Here is an 18,654-nt window from a genome sequence, read left to right as displayed (position 1 = left end):
CCTGTAGCTATGCAAACCCAGGTACTGCTCGCAGGAGGAGATGCCCTCAGGCTCCCTTTTGTCTTAATAAAACCTTTTTTATGCTTTGTAAGAAAGCTGTGGGGCTGAGGGCAGGGAGCTGTGGCTGGTTGTGGGTCTCCCTGTCCCTGGATGCAGCCATAGGCAAGCAGGAGGATGGATGGCTGCCGCTGGGGATGAGTTCCTTCTTCCACCAAGGAGCATCTTTGTCCTGCAGAGCCAGCAGCTCTGTGTCCCTAAGGGGGCTGCAGGGGACAAATGAGGTGCCAGTCTCACATCAGTCCCAGCCAAACTGGTGCTGGTCGAAACGGGGCTGCAGGCGGGGGGGGACACAGTGGGAGCACTTGTAGCGCTCCTGGATCCACTTCCCTCCCTCGCTGTTCTCCATGCAGATGGCAGCAACACCTGTGGGGACACACATGGGGGGGGCTCAGCACTGGCCACCACAGCCTGTGGGAGTGGTGGTCCCACTGCACCCGTGGGTGCACCCTGGGGTGCCCTCTCCTACCTGCCACGACGCCCCCCAGCCGCTCCACCAGCTCGATGGCCGCTCTCATGGTGCCCCCAGTTTCAACCCACTGGTCCACGAGAAGGATGCGCAGACCTGGAGGGGGCAGAGGCTGTGGATGAGTGCCCTGTGCCCACACTGGCAGCCACCCAAAAAGGGGAGCACCCCACTGGCTCACCCGGTGAGATGGCGTCGGTGCGGACCTCCATCACCTTCTCGCGGCCCGAGTAGTCGGTGTAGGGCTGGGCCACTGTCTGCACACAGAGGTGCCCGGCTTTGCGGATGGCCAGGAAGCCTTTCTGCAGTGTGGCAGCAGCTGCGGCACCTGAGGTGGGCACAGCACTGTCAGGACCCCCAGGGACAAGGGACAGAGACCCTGCACTCACCTGTGACATGTGCCCTGCTCACCCAGGATGAAGCCCATGGCATCAATGCCGGCCACCATGTCGATGGCATCTCCCTGGAAGGGCTGCAGCAGGTCGGCCACGCAGTCCTGCAAGCCCTGGGGGGAGAGTGGAGGTGCTGGGTGCCCACAGCCCACCCTGGGCACCCACAGCTGGGTGCCCCAGCAGCCCTGTGGAGACGCAGCCCACCCCAGCACCTCGTGGGTGCCATCCCCCCCAGGCACTGGGTACTTGCGGGTGGCAGTAGAGCCGGGAGGGGTCCAGCCAGGCATAGTTGGGACCCTTGACGTTGGGGGCCATCAGTGCCAGGTACCAGCCCTTTTCTCGGGTGCCAGGGATGTGGCACAGGTCCATGCGTGGGGACTGCAGGCGCTGCAAGCACTGAGCATGAAGGGGAGTGAGACTTCCCCACCTCCAGCCTCCACAGGGCTCCCCATGGCCTGGTGCCCCCCACTCACACCCACACGTGGCACCCCAGGGCCCAGGGCTCCCATTCCAGCTCCATACCTGGGTGCTGGTGGCAGGGCTGAGCCGAGCAGGACCGTCACAGGAGCGTCACAGACAGCGACAGCTGAGCAGGGGCAGCCCCTGTGGCACTGGGCCAGCGCCCTCAGCCAGCTGGACACTGGGACAGCTCCAGGCAGGAACTCTTCCCATGGGCCAGTGATGTCCCCCACCAGCTCTGCTGTCCCAGCCAGGCAGTGCTGTGGTGGGGAGCAATGGGGCTGTGGTGTTTGCACCCCACATGAGTGCCCCCAGCACCAGCTGCCTGTGCCAGTGTGGGTGGCACAGTGGAGTGGCACCCCATGCTGCAAGGGAGCTCAGGGGGATGTTCTGCAGCTTTGGGAGGCCTTGGGCAGTGCAGGGAGTTTTTGAGGCTGTGCACATCCCTGTTGGGGTGTCCAGGAACTGTCCTGCCCTACTGGGCACTGGCTCTCACAGCATCCCAGTGAGCCAGGGCTGTGTCCTGACTGTCAATGGGCTCTGAGGACAGGAGCTGGCCAGGAAGGACAGCCCTGGCAGAGCTCTGGGAGTGCCGGTGTGGGCTGCCAGCCCGGCTGGGCACTGGGCTCTGGGCTGCCCTGTAAAGGGCGCATCTGTGGGATGGGATGCAGGGCCACAAGGAATGGGAAGGGACGTGGGGATGCAGCAGGCATTCAGGGGATGGGATGTACAGATGTGGGGAGCATCCACAGGAAGGGATGTGGGGATGCAGGAGAGCATCTGTGGGCTGGGAACCGGGGCTGCACAGAGCATCCATAGGATGCAGGGATACAGGCAGCATCGTTCTCCCGTCGGGGGCCGCTCCGGGGCCGGGGGCTGTGCGGGGCCCGGTGCGTCACGGGGCGGGGGTTTGGGGCCGGCTGGTTACCGGCCCCGGCACATCACCCCACCGGCTGCCACAGCAACGGGGCCGGTCCCACCGGGAGGGGTGATCCCTTCCCCGCCAGCTGCCGGAGCGGGACGTGCGGCGGCTGCGGGAGCGGCTGCAGGACCCCGGCTCTGCGGGACCCTCCGCACGGTGCCGGGCCGTGCCAAGCCGTGCCGGGCCGCCCCGCGTGGGCGGGCTGCGCCACTCTATAAGGCGGCCCCACGGCGGCCAGCGGTGCGGTGCCATGTGCGCCCCGGGGCTGCTCTGCCGCCTCCTTCTCGTCCTCCTCTTCTTACTGCTCCTGCTGCCACCTGCCCCCGGAGCGGCCCCGCCGGGACGGCCCCGCGCCCGCCGCGGGCTCACCTACCCCGGGACGCTGTGGTGCGGTGCGGGCAGCAACGCGGACAGCTACGAGCAGCTGGGTAAGGTCGGCAGGGATGCTGCTATCATGTATCTTCCCGTCCCGTCTCATCCCACCCCTTCTCATCCCATCCCACTCCCTTTCACCCCTTACAATTCTGTTTCTCAAATCCTTTCTCCCATCCCACCCCACTCCACCCATTCCCAACCCAGTGCTGTTCCATCCCAGCCCAATCCAGTGCTGGGTCAGTCCCCACCAATCCTAATCCAGTCCCATCCCAGTACTGGTCTGCTCCAGCCCCTGTTCCCACACCAGCTCAATCCCTATCTATCCCAGTTCTGTCCCTCCCCAAGCACCAGTCCAATCCCAGTTCATCTCTGCCTATCACAATCCTTTCTGGATCCACTCTTGATCCACCCTTTGTCCCCAGCCTACTCTGTGGTCTGTCCTGCTGCCATTCCAGCCCCTGTCCCAGTACTGATCCACTCCCAGTTGCAATCCTGATCCCACTCTAAAGCCTCTCGTGATCCTGCTCCAGAACCACAGTCCAGTCCCAGTCTCATTCCCAGTGTGGTACTGGTGCAGCCCAGTCCCCATCCCAGCGCCAACCTTGTCCCTATCCTAGTGCTGATCCAGTCGGGCCCCTAGCCATCCATCCTCACCCTATCCCAGCACGATTCCAGTGTGTCAATCCAATCTAATCCCGATCCTAGTCCTGCCCTAGCTCAACCCTAGCCCTGCACGTGGGCCCCTCAGCCCTGCACCCCCCGTTTCCCCGCAGGGGAGCACCGGGACACGGACCGGTGCTGCCGGGACCACGACCACTGCCAGCATGTCATCCACCCCTTCACCGCCCGCTACGGCTACCGCAACCTGCGCTGGCACACCATCAGCCACTGCGACTGTGACCACAGGTGAGCGTCCCCAGACCTGCCCCAGGGCACCCTGACACCCCCCGGGGAGGTGCCAGCCCCCTGAGCCAGGCTGTGCCCCGGGGCAGGTTGAAGGAGTGCCTGCGGAGGGTGAACGACACGGCCTCGAGGGTGGTGGGCCAGGCCTTCTTCAACGTCATCCAGGTGCCTTGCTTCGAGTTCACCTACAGGGAGGAGTGTGTGGAGCCCTATCTCTATGTCTGGTGAGTGTCCCCCTGCCCTGTGGACTGTCCCCCTGCCTGGGCTTGTCCCACCCCGTGGTGTCTGCTCATTTTTGGCAGGTGCAAGACGTACAACACGGTGGCCGTGGCGGTGCCCCGAGAGCCGGTGCTGTATGAATTTGGGGGGGAGCTCATCGACAGGGCAGCCAGGCCCAGGGGAGTCCCCCTGAGCCCCCCGTGGGGCAGCACAGAGGGAGGAGCCCTCCCAGTGGATCATCACACTGGGACAGCCCCCAAGGCTGTCAAGAAAGAGAAGAAGAGAAAGAAAGATAAGAAAAATAAGGGGAAAGGTCTGAAAAAGAAAGGGTCTTCTGAAAAGAGGGCGCGGAGCCGTCCTGCAGGTGCTGTGCCTGCTGATCCCTGGGCCCTGCTGCCATCCTTGGGGGAAGCATCCAACACCATCCTGAGCGATGCCCCGGCACGGGAGGGATTGGGCGGGGAGCCAGTGCCAGCCACTCCCTCCCCGGTCCCCACCACCAGCGGCAAGAGGAGGAGGAAGGAGAGGAACAGAAAAAAGAGGCTGAAAAGTAAAACTGAGGCTGAGCCCCCACGAGAGCTGCAGCTCTGAGTCCCCTCTGAGCCCTGCTTGGGTCCTGGCTGTGAAATAAATGTACATCTGCTCGAGCAGCCTCGGCTTTGTCTCTGTGCGGGAAAGGAGGGCACCGGGGACAGCCTCCAGGGGAAATCCCGGGGCTGATCCCCTGGGAGGGGAACACCCAGAGCAGGGTGGGGATCCCGGGGTTTGAGCTGCTCCTTACTGCTCCCCTCAGTTCATGTCATTGTCCTGGCACCGGGGGCACAGCTCCTGGCCCTATGCCCACAACAGGGCTGAGCCCGTTTTAGCTCCCCTGCTAGAGGGTTAAATTCCAGCTCCCCAGGCGTGTAATTTTCTCTGGAAGTTCTCTGAATTGCACCACCCAAGCTCTCTCATCCTCTTAACCCCTTGCCTCTCCCGTGTTCCTGCACCAGCATCAACTCCTTCTCCCTTCCTTTGGGAGGAACAGGGTCTTGGCCCGCCCTGAAGGCTCCTCAAATGCCTGCAAAGCTCCTTAGAGTGGGACAATAGATGCTTTTCCAGCCCTGGGACAAAGGCAGATGCTGCCTGGGAAGAGCTGGGGCAGAGAATGCTGCCTGTGTCCTTTCTGGTGGGTGGGGATCCCATCTGGGGCAGCCCCAGGGAACAGGGCACTGCCACCAACTCCTCCAAAGTGCTTCCAAGGGTGGAGCATGGCTCAGCCCAGTGTCCTGGTGAGGTGGTGGAAAGATCTTCCTGCACCAGCACCAGATTCCAGACTTGGAAAAAACTAGAGTGCCAGGAGCCAAGCAGACAGCAAACCCCACACCGGGGAGCGTGCAGTGCAATCCCAAATCCCTGAAATAAGCGGATCACACGAGGCCAGGGGGGAATACCAAGGGGGGAAGACCAAGGGTGGAGGAAGGCACTGCTTCCCCTCTGGGTGCAAAGCCCCTGTGGCAGCCACAGCATCCCGGCAGGAAGCACGGACGTGGGGCACGTGGACGAGCTTCCCAAAAGTAGAACTTTTATTGACAGCAAGGGAAAACTAAAAACAAAGACAGCCAGAAAGGAGGCAACAACACACAACTAACCCCCTCCCCCCGCCCTCCAGGTCCAACCAGTAAGGAGCTGCTCCCAGTCATATTCCTATTGTACAGTCTCATGAAATAAGAAAATAGCGCCAGGTTCATCCACCTGTCCCCTCGGAGCTGTGGGCCCCAGCCCACGGTTCTCCCCAGTGGCCTGGGTGGCTTTGGGAGGAGCAGGACCCTGTCAGCCCCTCAGCACTGCAGAGGGGATGGCGTTGAAGCCAGGACCTGCATTTCTCAGTGCAAAGAGCTTTGCTTTGTCTCCCGGGTCGCTGCCATTCTTCAGGAGCATTTACATGCAAAGAGGACCTTTGTTTCCTAAGATCTGCTGTTCCTGCTCATTTCCTAGCAAAGGAGGCTGACCAGGAGCACTGGGAAGGAACAAAGACTCAGCTTCCATAGAAAATCCCTACTAACAAAGCAGGAGAGGGGAGAGTGTGTGCAGCAGGAACTTTCCCTCTCAGAAACGTCTCTCCCATCGCTGGCAATTCCTCAGGACACCGCACTGGGCTGTTTCTGACACAAGTTATCCACTTTATCCGCCCCCTCCCCGTGCCTCTCCCTATCCAACAGCCACACGGAGGTGGCCCGATGTCGGTGTGATGTCTCCCCATGTGGTGCATCCGTAACAAAACACCCTTTAACAACAAAAATCGGCTTCTCTGCGAAACTTCCAGCACGCAGAGGGCAACACCAAACAACAAAAGAAGTAGGAGCATCGACTTCCACCACGCCAACTCTGCTCTGAGCAAATCCTAAGGTGAAGGGTGGGGTGCAGGCAGAAAACCTCTGAGCTAGCATTCAGTAAAAACACTATTTATTCACCCCTCTCGGTTACAGCTGGGCAGGGGAAGCGGGTACAGAGGAGGAGGCCATGCACTCCGGGCTGCTCCGTGGTGCTTTATCCCACGTGTCTGTCTCGGGGAAGCTGCCGTAGGCTGGCGCTTTATTTTGCAGTCTGATTAAAAAAAAATAATAATAATCAAAACTAAATAAATATTGTTCCAAAAGAAGCCAGAGGAGAGAGCAAGCCTTTGGTACAACAGCTGCATCTCCAGCAAGACCCCGAGCCGCTGTGCTGGACCCATCCAGGCACAGCTGGGGTTGGCTCTGCTGAGCCTGTCACACATGAAAACATGGAGCAAACAACAACAGGAACTTTGTGAGAACTCTGGTTCGTTTGTCACAACCCCCACGACTTTGCTTTGTGGTCTCGGGACGAGGGGAGGTGATGGTCAGGGTTTAGGAGAATCCAAAGGAAACAGGCTCACTCCAGGGCAATGCACTTTCAGCTCCGTTTGCTTCCCAGTCTTTGGGGTGAAAGCAGAGTGCTGTGCATGTAAAGGACAGGCTCCTTTGACCTCACGTTTGCTTTGCTAAGTTTCCAAGGTGCCTCAAAACCGGAGCCTAGAACGCAGAGGCCGATGCAGTGTTCCTTTCTATGATATATTTTTCTTATATATAGTATATATTTTTAAACCAGCCCTGCCAAGTCTATTCTGTCGCTCAGGTGCACATCACCAAGAGTCATTTCCTACCATCCCACGACGTATAAAACAGGAGTTATGTGTCTAAGGGAAGTCGCTTCCTATTGTTCCCTCTCCTTCCCCCTTCCTTGGAGAAGGGAGTGGAGGTGTCGGGTGTCAGGTCCTATCGATCCATCTCATCCAGGAGAGGCGTGGCGTCCCCGGCGATGGACATGGGCGTGCTCTCGATCATGGGGCTGGGAGAGGGGCGAGGGGTCAACCTCTGCTTCTGTTTCCTCCGCTCAGCCTCCTTCTCCTGCAGCCACTGCTCGGCCATCTTGCCCCAGTCGATGGCAGCGTGGCTGTTGGTCCTGCAAGGACACGGGGACAACGTGAGTTGTGACAAGAAAACTCCCCTGCCCTCCCTCCCTCCCTCCCCTCCCCGTTGAGGATGTAACTTCATCATGCTGATTCCACAAAGAGCAAGAGAAGCAAGAGAAGCAAGAGACAGGGCATGGACACGAGCACCAGGAGCTACTCACTTTGGCTGCTGCCTCTGCCTGGAGCTGGATGAGGGCTGTGACTGGGACTGGGTGGACTGGGGTGTGGTGTTGGCCTGGAGCTGGTACTGGGGCGTGGTGATGGGCTGGCTGGGAGTAGTGTAGGAGTAGCTGGGGGTCATCAGAGGGGTGGCCACCGGCTGCTGTGCTGGAGTCGTGAAGACCTGTGGAGAGCAGAGGCTGTCAGGGGACAGGAGGAGGACCCTGCTGGGCTGGGGGGACTCTGCACTGCCCTGCTTGCCCAGGAGGGTGCCCACCCTCACTCTGCACGCCCCCAGCCCTGCTGGGCACAGCACATTTGCTGCCCTGAGAGCTGGGCCAGCACAGCCTGCCCTCCTTGTTCAGCCCAAGGGGAGATGCTCCAGCCAAGCAAAGGCAAGGGGCGGGCACAAAGACACTTGGGGCAAGCCAGCAGCAATGACATCCTGCAGTGGGCACAAAGAACAGATCAACTCTTCCCCTGCAGGCTGCAGAGAAGGTGCAGCAGCTCCCAGGATGGCTCCCTCCCACACCCCAAGCCAGCTGGCTGCTTGTCCCATGAAGAGCTTAGTGTCTTTGCCTCCCGGTGTTCACCTCCCTTTTTCTTCAGATGTCTTGATGATTAATACAATCAGGTTATCCACAGTCGCTGCCTATCCTCAGCTCAGCATTTACTGCGCCAAACTTCCTGAAAGCCTCCCAAGGTGCTCTAAAGGAGGATCACTCCTCTCTGCAAGCCTTGTCTTGCAGCATCTCTTCTTTAGGTGCAATAGCTGGGTGTGTTTTTTGTACCCAGGCTCCTCAGCCCCTCCACAGCTGGAATTTGCCTTAGTGCCAGCTGGGAGCTTGCAGAATGGGTTGGGAGCAGGCACACATGAAGAAAGGCTTCAGCATGAGCCAAAACTGTCCAATTCCATCTTACTCCCTGCAAAGCCCCCGTGTGTTGGGTCAGGCTGAGGTGTTCCCCGCCGGTGCAGCTCGGAGATTAGCGCTGAGCTGAAAAGCCCTGCAAACTCAGCGCATACTTTCCCAGCTAATCTCCTCCACTGGCAGCTCACGTTGCCAATTCAGGGGCACAATCAGAAGGCTGTGTGCCCTCACTGCTGGATCCCTCCTCTCCACTCTTCCACATTCCTTGGGGGGCCAGACCAGTTTGCTCCTTGCTCCAACTCCCCCCTGGAGCAGGGCCGTGTTACGCGCCTCATTTCTCCAGTCACGAGAGGCAAAAGGAAACCTGGTTCAAGAACCCAGCCTGTGCAGCACCACGGGGACAAAACTATGACTTGGGGACCCCAGGCAATGAGGGATTCCTTAGGCTCCCAGTGGTTTCTAGCAGCAAGGAGAAGCCAGCAGAAATTTAAGTGACACCTACGTGGTACGCGCTGCTGCCGCCTCCGCTGCCTCCGTAGCCGTACTGGCTGGAGCCCCACTGTGCTGGGGTGGCATTTGGGTTCTGTCCCTGGCCTGTCACAGCAGCGATGGCACTGAACATCTGTGAGGTCATGTTCTGTGGGAGAGCGTTCACTGCACGTGTCAGGTCTGCAAGGGAGACACACTGCATTAGGAAAAGTGGTGCCTGGAGGAGCAGCTCACATCCCAATTCCAACTGGGAATACACTGACCTGCCAGGTTGATGTTAGCTGGAGTAGCATTAATGGAGGCTGGAGTCCTGGTCCGACTGCTACTGCTGGGGGTGATGCCTGTGTAAAACACCAACCAAGAGGTAGATTAATTCTCCTGGAAGAGCAGTGATGAAAGATTAACTCTCGGGAGAGGTCTCAGTGGGTTGGTCCACGGAACCAAACATTTCAACCATTGCTTGGAAACGTCCCACATATAGAAAAATCCTAGGACACATTTTCGGGACAAAGAAGACAAAGTGTCCTTTAATAACCATCCCTGATATTGTGTGATCAACAAAGAGCTAAGGCACTGAAGTTTACCTGGAACAGGGTCCTGATAATGATCCTTAAACCATCGGAAAAGTCCGTTCACGGTAGGGAAGACTTGGCCCCGATAGCGGAATCCCTCTGGTGTCACTGTCACATACTCTATCCTGGGAGGAGCAGGGACAGCATGAGACATCACAGACTGTCTCAGTCACTCACTGACAGCTCACACTCAGGACAGGCATGGACTAAAACCACAGGCAATGGCTGTACTGATAATGAACAGACAGATCCACCCAAGACACTTTATCTTCAAACAATTGCTTCAAACCACCCTGCCTTTCCATGAAAAATCCATTATTCCCTGCCTGCACTCCCACAACACCCACAGCACCCACAGGGCAGTACTGCTCATGGCAGCCAGATGGTTAAGAAACATGGGTGTCTCCTAGGTGAGATTTACTGCTAGGATTGGGTCCTCCACTGTCAGGAGGCCAAATCCTAGCAAAGAGGAGGTGTGATTTACAGGGATTCTGACAGCTGGGAGAAAAACTGGCAGCAGTCAGCTGAGGTTTGGTACTGGCAGTACTCAGGGCAGATGCTGGGCTTGCCTCTCACTTACCTTGGTTTGCCTCGAGGCTGATATCCCAAGAGGAATTTACCAGGTAGATCTTTACAGGCACTAATGAAGTATGGAATAAACGTTGGCTTCTCTTTCTTGGTCTTTATCAGCAGCTCTTCCAGCTTCTAATTAGAGAAAGAAGATAAATGCTCCAGTGGAGCCCGCAAATTCAGCACCACACAGAACCTATGGATATATTCCTAAGAAGTTAACACATCCTGGGATTGTCTCACCTTCTTGTCTCCACCATTGCAGTCCTGATAGTATTTGTGGTTCAACAGGTCTCTGGCAAAAGAAGCCATTGGCTGGACATAACGAGCAACAATTTCATCCAGGTCTTCAAACTCCTTTGAACAAACACATTTAAAGAGGGATTTAGGGTGCATTTGGTCATACACTCTGCACAGCAAGGCTTGAGGGGAAAAAAAAAAAAAAAAAAAAAAAAAAAGAGAGACAAGTATTGTCTAAGGATCCAGAAAATGTACTGCAAGTTACTCTCCAAGAGTGCAAAAGCAGCTACAAGGACAGAAGGGCTGTGTCAACCTTTAAAATAAGTCCTTTCCCTTCCCAGGCTTGCTCTGCAGGGCTTTACCTCTGTGTTAATCCAGAGCATGGAGCCCAGGCTGAAGGCATTCTCCTTGCCCTCTTCCCGGACATCCACATGCTGGTAAATGCCATCGTTGACCTTCCAGGTGACAGTGAGATGGTTCTCCCCTTTGCTGCTTGGCCGAATAATCACATCCCCTTGGTCCATGGTCTCCATCATCTTCTCTGCTTGCTTGAAGCTGATGTTGTGGAATGATGGGTGAGCAATTACCCTCTTGATGTACGCTGGGGAACAAAGGGAATGTTCAGCCTTCCAAGAAGTGGTGCTTTAATGCAACTGTATCTAATTGTGTCAGTTGTCCTGCAGCAGCCTGGGAAGGCTGGAATTACAAGGGGGAGAGGAATTAAGAGAACTCACTTGTCCTCTGCTGCTTCCTTTTCATGTCTTCTTCCTGTTTGTGATCCGCTGCCTCAGAGTCGAAGTCGTAGTAGGTGTCTTTGGGCAGCTTCCACTCATTGTTCTTGTCCATGAGGTCTGAGGTCCTGCAGGTCAGGTCTGCACTGAATTTCTCGATGTCTATTTTCATGATGCGGCAGTGGACAGTCATTCCCACCTGCAGAGGAGGTGCAGGCCAAGGTGAGCAGCAGGTTGGGCAGATACACCCAAATCCCTGTGCTACAGAACAATCCGTGTGGGATCCTGCTGACACTGAGGAGGCACAAATCACCTCAGCTACTTCAGACTGATACAACCTTTAAAACTGATCTTTCTACACGAGCTCAAAGTCAACTGATCCCAAAAATGACCAGAATTAAGAGAGATCAAGGGAAAAATGGGCAGTTCTCCAGCACAACTATTACCCACACCACTTGGAAAACTGCACGTCTGGAGGGTGAGGACAATCACTTTTTCTATTTCAAATCTCTTTCACAATGGGAGCAGCAAAACTGGACTACAAGATCTGCAATAAAGTAGTTAAGTGTGTTCAGAAGCAGACACCTAAAGGACTGCTCTAATAAAATGTGAGGCAGAAAATTCCCCCACAAAACCCTCAATGTTTTAGTTCAGTTAACCATGATGAAGTTAATTAACAACTCTTTAAAGAAATGCTGAAACCTCTGAACTTACAGGATTATCCATCACCTGCATGGACTGCTGGGGACCCCAAAGGACAGCAAAGATGTTAAACCACTATTTTATTATGTGATAAAAAGGTGTTATTCCATTTCTTTCAGAACTCCCAATCCCTGTCCTGAGCAAGACCAGTAACTCTGATGACCTCCACAAATTAATGGAGAGGGAAGAAAAAGCTCTAAGAGGGAAAATGACCCTTACTTGTCCAAAAGCAGTTCTGTGAACTCTTTAGAAAGTCAGAAACAAAGGGCAGCTCTGCATTAGAATGCCTTCTGGTCTCCTAAACCCAGACTGCAGCCAGACGACAATAAATCCTCCAGCAGCACAACGTGTTAACTGATTAACAGGGTCCCACCAGCTGCCAAGTAAGATTTGCACTGTGGGACAAGGACACTAACCAGAACCTGAACTTCCTGCTGATTTGAAGTCCTTACATGAAAATAAGGTCAGAAAAGTCATTTAAGAACAGTGTTATTAACCAAATTCTGAGTCTTTGGTATTGGCTCCTGGTTCTTCCAGCTCTTGCTGAGAGTGTGAAAATCCCCAGCTCTCATACCTTCACCCTTTCTTCTGGCCTCTTGACCACCTTGTCACTAAGAAATTTTGTTGGGATGAAGCCAGCAACACCATTATCCAGACGTGTCTTCACTCCAATGGCCTGACCTGGGCAGGAACCGCTGTCAAAATGGTTCCAAACCTTGAGCAAGGCAAGAGTAAATAAATCATTCAGCATGGAAACAAAATAGCCCCAGCAGTTCATACTCAAAACAAGTCCAAAAGCTGTGTCAGCAAAGTGGTGCAGCCAGCAGAGACCTGTGGAAGGGCAGGGGACAGAAGACTTCAACAAATGCTACCCAGTAATGCAATCTTCCTCCTCCAGTTCTGCTCTGTTTATGGGACATTACAACCAGGAAGGTCAGAACATTTTTAGAGCCTGAACACCAGCCTGTAGCCAGGGCTGGTCTCTAATGAACACTATAGGGGTTTAAAGTCACGGATTACCTAGGCTGGAATTCATGGTGTTAAGAAAGGACCTAAAGTACAGCTGCATTAAGCAGCAGGTGGTCCAGATAATTTCTTAAAATTGAGAAGGTGGCAGAGCCTTCTGTTCTCAGTGTCACAGGCAATTTCTCTGCATAAAACACAATCCCAGACCACAAACAAGAACGCTTTATGTATCTGCAAAGAACTGGTCAGCTTAGCCCCAGGTCCATTTCACTCTAAAAGCCATAATGTAGCCATAAAAGACCTGTCAAATCTATACTGAAGCAATTAGTCAGAAGTGCAACAGATTTTATTTACAGCCAAAGGCCACATCAGGTTAGGATCCTGGGGCACCGCGGACACAATCTTGGCTCTGATACCTTGTCTCCCAAGAACCCTACACAACACTCCTGCTGACAGCAGACTCCTGACAAAAGCAGGCCCATCAGGAGAAGCAGCCCCACCTCACTGAGCTCTGGGAAGTTGTCCTGCTGGCAGAAAGGGCACTGCCAAAGGCCGGTTTCGTCATTCCGTATCGCCTGGTCGTAGCTCTCTCCCTGTGGGCGCCTGTGGGCAATCCCAGTCACATTGCAGATGATCATTTTACCTGTGGGGTGATGGCAGAGGGAAAGGAAAGAATGAAACACTGCAGAGCTGGGCAGCTCCCTCCACCTAAGGTTGTTATTCATGCATGAAGGTGTTAGGAGACAACCCAAATACTTGAAAAGCTGCTTTACACTGCACCACAGCACTATTCCAGCACCACATTCACTAAGATCCCTTTGCCCCACCTTCACACATCCTGTGTCAACTTAGGAGGACAGAAAGCAGGCACATGAACAGGGATGTACCTATGTAAAATGTCTCTGGAGTTTCTTTGGTCAGCATATTGAAGACCTCCTCTGTGTTGGGAGAACGGTACGGCGTTCTCAGGTCCTTGTATCTGCAGCTTAGCTCAGCTCGAATGTCATACAAAGTGATGTGCTTGTCACCATAGCCCTGTGTGGGATTTAGAGGTTATAAAGGCATGAGCAGCAGGAAGAAGGTCAGTAGGGAATCCAGTGTAAGTTTTGGAAGAACTCAAGCAACTTATGAAACAGCAAATTTAAAAAAGAGGAACACAGCAGGTACCAACAAATGGTGAAACTCGGTCACAGGATGTTTAGGAGGTCAAAAGGACAAACACATTTAGAAAAAAATTTCAGGGAGAAGAGCTTAAATGGTCTAATTACAGTCTCCTGTCCCCAGTGTACTTTCTGCAAGCATTTACTGCATGCCATTGTCAGACACTGACTGCTCATCATGGCTGTTTACACATTTTATGACAGTACAGCTAATGCCCAGCTCCTAAAAAGGGTAAAGCTATAAAACATGAGAATCTCAGCTGGGCAGCAGAGCTTCCCCTCTGTTTCTCAGCACCAGGAACCCCCAATGCACCTGTCTTTCCAGTTCTTCAGCAAAGGCATCGAGATCCAGGTCTTTCAGACGCTCAGGGTTTTCCAGGATCTCCTCCAGAGCTCCTGCAGGATTTGCATCCTCAGCTGACTCGTCATATTCCAGGGCATCCACTGCCATTTTCCTCGCCCATTCATAGGTTTCCGGATGGACCCTAGAGCCATCTAGGACTTCAATGTAGGAATCAGTGCTGAAACAAAACCAGTGTTCAGATCAGGGCTCTGAGCTGTTCCTGCAGCTCGGTGATCAAGCACACTGCTGAGCACCACTGCTGCCCTCCGTGGAACAAAGTACTCCAAAAAAGACATTATGAATTATTCATTGCCAAACCAACAGGGGTCAAGGCAAGACCTGGCAAACTCCAGTCTGCAGCTCCAAAGACACAGCCAGGCATTTTGGATGCTGGGTGGACTTGATCCCTGCACAATACAGCCACTCTATGAGCACACACCTCTCTGCAGTTTCTCTCCTCACACAAATTCAGTGTTACCATTGAGCTGTTTGGATGGACTACACTTTGCCCCCAGCATCTCTGGGATTTGTATCCTGCAAGAATCAAGGGATCTAGCTGGGTTGGATCAGTCAGTGTAGGGATTCAGCCAGGTGTTCTTTCTCACACTGCTTTTCAAAGGCAAAAATCCCTGGAGAAAGCACGTTTCTAGTAAGTGACCCTTGGTGCAAAGCAGCCAGTCAGGTTCAAAAACAAGGTTACAGCTAAACTCAAAATACCTCTTGTGCAGTTACCAGTAACTTATTGCTCTATAAACTTCCCAGTATTGCTACTGATTTAAGAGGAAGCCAAATTGCTGAGTTATTTCTCAAGTTTGAAACTTCAGAAAAATAAAATACTGTTGGAAGGACCAGGCAAAAACTAAGCTGAAATGTCCATGGGTTACTGATGACTGCATGACAACTATTTTAGAGAACAATTGGTTTTAGTTTAGCTCCTCTTGATCACAAAGAGTCCTTCACAACAGAACAAGCCATAAAATTCATTTTCTGCAGTTCACACTGCTGCTGTGCAAGTTTAGCTCCTGTAAGAATCAGATTAATAACCAGCAATACCTGAACTTGGCCTAAAGTCAGAGGGGCCACACAAACTCTGGGGAGCACTGACTGAGGGAAGATCACTGTGTCAGCCTGTCACTCACACTGACTCCACACCCCACAGCACATCAAATACAACCCAATACCCACCTATCACCCAGCGATGCTGTGTCAATTTTGATGAAGCCAGCACAGTTGATAAACACTTTGGGTCCCATGTGACACATTGTAACCAGCTGGGTCCTGTTCTCCAGACGGGTGTTGTTTTGTTTTAAGATCTGCAGAGAGAGGCAAGAATATAAACCTTGAGAGAGGCAAGAATATAAACCTAGAGTTATTCAAACACGAGATTACCCACAGACCCACAGAGGTTGTGGACTTTCTGTCCCTGGAATTGTTCAAGGCCAGCTTGGATGGGGCCCTGAGTAAGCTGTTTTAGTGGAAGATGCCTGTGGCCATGGCCAGTGGGTTGGAATTAGATGATCTTTAATGTCACTTCCAACCCAAATTGTCTTTGTCTGGGAAAAAAGCAGAGTATTCACACTGCACACTGCGGTGTTTAAAGCATCTGACACACGCCCATCACAACTCTAAAGTTGTTGCTCCCTGCCAGTGTCTCAACATTGTGTGAAAGATGATGATTCCACATCATCACGGCTCCAACTCTCAGGAAAAGCGTTGGCTTTTTGCCTCGTGTTTTCTACACTGTGGAGGTGTCTTGGTGCTCTGACAGCACATCCATTCCTGTGGGTTTGGGAGCTGGCTGGGACTGACGGATCTGCTGAGCTGTTTGGGTCTCTCAAGGACACAAGTCCACGCGTAGCTTCGGGGCGAGGCACAGCGAGGTAAAAACACACATCAACAGAGCTGTCAGCTGCACCTGGCACAGGGAACCCTGACTCACCTCCTGAGCACTCACAGAGTGCTGGTGATGTGCTGGTTTTGCGGGCAGGCTCAGGAGCCTCCTTACCTTCAGCAGGTGAGTGCCTTTGCGTGGTCCCAGGCCACACACGTACTGCAGCAAAGCCTGGCTGTGGGGGTGAGCAATGGCCCTGTTCACATCCACCCCCACCTCGTTCACACGGTTGATGAATTCACAGTAGAGAGCGTTCAGCAGCTCCTCCTTCACCACGTGCTCCTGGCAGAGAGAAGAGGTGTTAGCCCTGGAAAAGATGGATCTGTGCAACCCTCTGCCACAAGCCAAACACAACATACTGGCTCCCAGGAGCTCTGCTGCACCTCAGAGTTACCCCTGAGAACAGCCCAAAGGCTGATAAGAAGAAAAAAAAATAAAAAGGAAGATGCTGTGTAGCCTGAATATGGCACAGAATAGGCAGAACTTGCACAACTTTAACTTGGAAACCTTTTCTTTGAAAGCAAACCCTCACAGGCCGCTTTGTCTTGCGGAGAAGGGTCTTTTCTTGCCCAAGGAAAATTTACCTGCAGAGGGTGGAGCTTCAGGCAGAGAATATCCTCATCAGAGCTGCAGACCTGGGCAAACTCTATGAGGGGGTCCTGGATGCGGCGAGCGAGGGACACGGCCTGACGCAGCAGAGGGGGGTAATCCCGGAATTCATTCTGCAACAGGACACAGGGTCAGGAAAACCCTCCTGGTGTTTTCACACTTTGTACCACAAGCAGCAAAGAGACATCAGACAGGGACTGCAGCAAGGAAGCACTTGGTGCTCAGGGCAAAGGAAGCTGAGGTCAAAGGCTCCCAGGAGCTCTTATGCAATTAGTAATGGAACAATCTCACTTATTTCTGACTACATCAATATCCACTTTGTGCATCTGCAGGTGCTGATCTCTTCAGGGAAGCCTAAGACGTTTTGCCTTGATCCAAAAATCAGTACGTGACTGTCCAGATGGATCATACGAGACAGAGGATGATGCAAGGCCAGCACAACAAATGGAGGATGACACAGCACAAATGAGCAACAGACTAAGGGAGAACTGGAGTAGCAGAAGGTTCACCTCAGACTTCTTGCTGTTCATGTAGAGGATGGCCAGTTCGTTGTCCACCAGCTCCACTCCGATCGAGGACAGCTGCTGCCCTTGGTCCAGCTCATGAACAATTCTCTTCACATCCTCCATCAGCATCTGAGCATCCCTAGGGAGAGACAGCCACGGGGATTGAGGGGAGAGCACAGAGCTGGGTCCTGGAAACAGTGAAATGTAGACTAGCACAAGGGAAGGACTGCAAAGAGACTGGGAAGTGGAAGCAGCACAAAGACTGACCTGTTTTCGCCTGCAATTGTCACCACATGAGGCTTCTTATTCAGGAGGAATTTTTTCAATGTTTCAATATCCTGGGCCTGGAAAGGCAAGTAGAAAATCAGAGTAGAAAAACTAGAGGCTTCCTGTTCTGAGCTACCTATATTCATTGCAGTGACAGCTGCACCAAGTCTCACCTTCTTTTCCCTCTCCTCCTCACGCCAGGCATTCCTTCTCTTTGTGAAATGTGGCAATCGGAGGAAATCTGTCACCTCACCCTCTCCATTAACGAGGGCACAAAACACGGGGTGGTCCCTGTCAAACAGAGATCACTCAGACACGGGGGACTGCTAAAGCTGGACATGCATCCAGACACCATTCTCTCCCTCCTACCTGGCTGATGAAAACGCAATGCCCAGCACCCGGATCCCCTTCCCTTGGTTTTCATCCATGAAATCATCATCTTCCTCCACTTGCTGATCTGGCCTGTAGGCAGCAACCTTTAGCCAGTTGTACAGTTTGCGGCTGCAAGCCTAGAGAAATGACAAAGAGGAGTGAGAAAATCCACTGCAGGGGCCTTGGCATAACCCTCCTCTGGAGACAAAGCTGAACCAGACTCAATCACTGCCTCCTCCTCCTCCCCAAGAACTTGTGTATGACCTATCAGCAGCTATCCCCAGAAGACTGCAGGGCTGCCAGTGTCTGCAAGCCCAGCTCTGCCCCACGCCTGTGCCTCATCTCACCTTGAGGACATATTCCTTGGCCTCCACTAAGAGCTTGTTCTTTAATTCTTTGGCCATCTGCACGTAGAGGAACTGGTTGAGGGAGCGCTCGATGGCCATGGTGCGCTGCCGATTCCACTCCTGCACCTGGTGACTGAACTCATCCCGGTAATAGAACTGCTTGATTTCCTCAAAGTATGTCTGGTCACTGCCATAACTGCAAGAAAGGAGAGGAGATACAGAAAGGCTCCACACACCATCAGTGGCAGATTCCTGCACACCTCAGATTCAGGTAGCTGCTTGGAAAAATTAGGGAAGAGCCAACCCTCCCACTGAACACTGCTTTAGCAGCTGAAGTGATGCTGTAGACAGATCAGAGCCCCTCCAGCACACTCATATTGCACAGTCTGGCCACTCAGATGTGCAGGGAAGAAGGTAAGTTAGTTAGGAAACAAACATCATCTTCCACAAAAATCCCAAGGTTTCAGAGTTTGCTTTCAAGCATGTAAGACAGCTGTCTGCTAAAGTTCTCAACAAGATGACGAAAAAAGCAAGACCCTGAGAGGATACTTGACTTTGAGGTGCAGGAAACTACCAGGCCATGACTTTCAGGA

At 53.5% G+C, this 18,654-nt stretch overlaps 3 protein-coding genes across 4 annotated transcripts in view; 1 reads left to right on the top strand and 2 right to left on the bottom strand.

Annotated features, from left to right (window-relative positions):
* Positions 1 to 165: 165 nt before the first annotated feature.
* LOC136370114 (adenine phosphoribosyltransferase-like) lies at positions 166 to 1,460 on the bottom strand. Its single transcript, XM_066333359.1, has 6 exons — positions 1,438 to 1,460; positions 1,162 to 1,311; positions 935 to 1,028; positions 705 to 851; positions 527 to 622; positions 166 to 423 (listed from the first exon to the last, which is right to left on the bottom strand). The coding sequence occupies exons 2-6, from the start codon at positions 1,282 to 1,284 to the stop codon at positions 296 to 298; spliced, it is 588 nt and encodes a 195-aa protein (XP_066189456.1). The 5' UTR covers positions 1,285 to 1,311; positions 1,438 to 1,460; the 3' UTR covers positions 166 to 295.
* Positions 1,461 to 2,074: 614 nt separating this feature from the next.
* PROCA1 (protein interacting with cyclin A1) lies at positions 2,075 to 4,432 on the top strand. The gene is made up of 5 exons (XM_066333708.1): positions 2,075 to 2,101; positions 2,382 to 2,729; positions 3,420 to 3,577; positions 3,664 to 3,798; positions 3,877 to 4,432. Exons 1-5 carry the CDS (start codon positions 2,075 to 2,077, stop codon positions 4,382 to 4,384), a joined length of 1,176 nt encoding a protein of 391 aa, XP_066189805.1. The 3' UTR covers positions 4,385 to 4,432.
* Positions 4,433 to 5,340: 908 nt separating this feature from the next.
* The window catches only part of SUPT6H (SPT6 homolog, histone chaperone and transcription elongation factor), a 26,642-nt gene continuing 13,328 nt past the window's right edge, over positions 5,341 to 18,654 (bottom strand). For both annotated transcript variants that reach the window (XM_066333355.1, XM_066333354.1), the window contains exons 17-37: positions 18,062 to 18,257; positions 17,712 to 17,851; positions 17,516 to 17,633; positions 17,343 to 17,419; positions 17,079 to 17,214; positions 16,545 to 16,682; positions 16,075 to 16,242; positions 15,255 to 15,382; positions 14,040 to 14,247; positions 13,454 to 13,601; positions 13,067 to 13,209; positions 12,175 to 12,315; positions 10,902 to 11,097; positions 10,530 to 10,768; positions 10,171 to 10,284; positions 9,938 to 10,062; positions 9,370 to 9,482; positions 9,049 to 9,126; positions 8,799 to 8,965; positions 7,430 to 7,611; positions 5,341 to 7,258 (exon numbers count right to left, since the gene is read on the bottom strand). In XM_066333355.1, the coding sequence (XP_066189452.1) occupies positions 7,072 to 7,258; positions 7,430 to 7,611; positions 8,799 to 8,965; positions 9,049 to 9,126; positions 9,370 to 9,482; positions 9,938 to 10,062; positions 10,171 to 10,284; positions 10,530 to 10,768; positions 10,902 to 11,097; positions 12,175 to 12,315; positions 13,067 to 13,209; positions 13,454 to 13,601; positions 14,040 to 14,247; positions 15,255 to 15,382; positions 16,075 to 16,242; positions 16,545 to 16,682; positions 17,079 to 17,214; positions 17,343 to 17,419; positions 17,516 to 17,633; positions 17,712 to 17,851; positions 18,062 to 18,257 (3,142 nt within the window). In that variant the 3' untranslated portion in view covers positions 5,341 to 7,071. The remainder of the gene's footprint in view (positions 7,259 to 7,429; positions 7,612 to 8,798; positions 8,966 to 9,048; positions 9,127 to 9,369; positions 9,483 to 9,937; positions 10,063 to 10,170; positions 10,285 to 10,529; positions 10,769 to 10,901; positions 11,098 to 12,174; positions 12,316 to 13,066; positions 13,210 to 13,453; positions 13,602 to 14,039; positions 14,248 to 15,254; positions 15,383 to 16,074; positions 16,243 to 16,544; positions 16,683 to 17,078; positions 17,215 to 17,342; positions 17,420 to 17,515; positions 17,634 to 17,711; positions 17,852 to 18,061; positions 18,258 to 18,654) is intronic.

This window comes from Sylvia atricapilla, chromosome 20 (assembly GCF_009819655.1).
Source record: "Sylvia atricapilla isolate bSylAtr1 chromosome 20, bSylAtr1.pri, whole genome shotgun sequence".
Classification (NCBI taxonomy): domain Eukaryota; kingdom Metazoa; phylum Chordata; class Aves; order Passeriformes; family Sylviidae; genus Sylvia; species Sylvia atricapilla.
Note: the sequence above shows the minus strand (reverse complement) of the source record. Positions and strands in the feature narration are given on the sequence as shown.

Coding starts and splice junctions, on each gene's coding strand:
- LOC136370114 (XM_066333359.1), bottom strand. CDS start 1,284: ATGGACCTGTGCCACATCCCTGGCACCCGAGAAAAGGGCTGGTACCTG. Junction 623..704: donor CACCGACGCCATCTCACCGG/GTGAGCCAGTGG, acceptor TGCCCCCTCCAG/GTCTGCGCATCCTTCTCGTG. Junction 424..526: donor GCTGGGGGGCGTCGTGGCAG/GTAGGAGAGGGC, acceptor GTGTCCCCACAG/GTGTTGCTGCCATCTGCATG.
- PROCA1 (XM_066333708.1), top strand. CDS start 2,075: ATGCAGCAGGCATTCAGGGGATGGGAT. Junction 3,578..3,663: donor CACTGCGACTGTGACCACAG/GTGAGCGTCCCC, acceptor GCCCCGGGGCAG/GTTGAAGGAGTGCCTGCGGA. Junction 3,799..3,876: donor GAGCCCTATCTCTATGTCTG/GTGAGTGTCCCC, acceptor CATTTTTGGCAG/GTGCAAGACGTACAACACGG.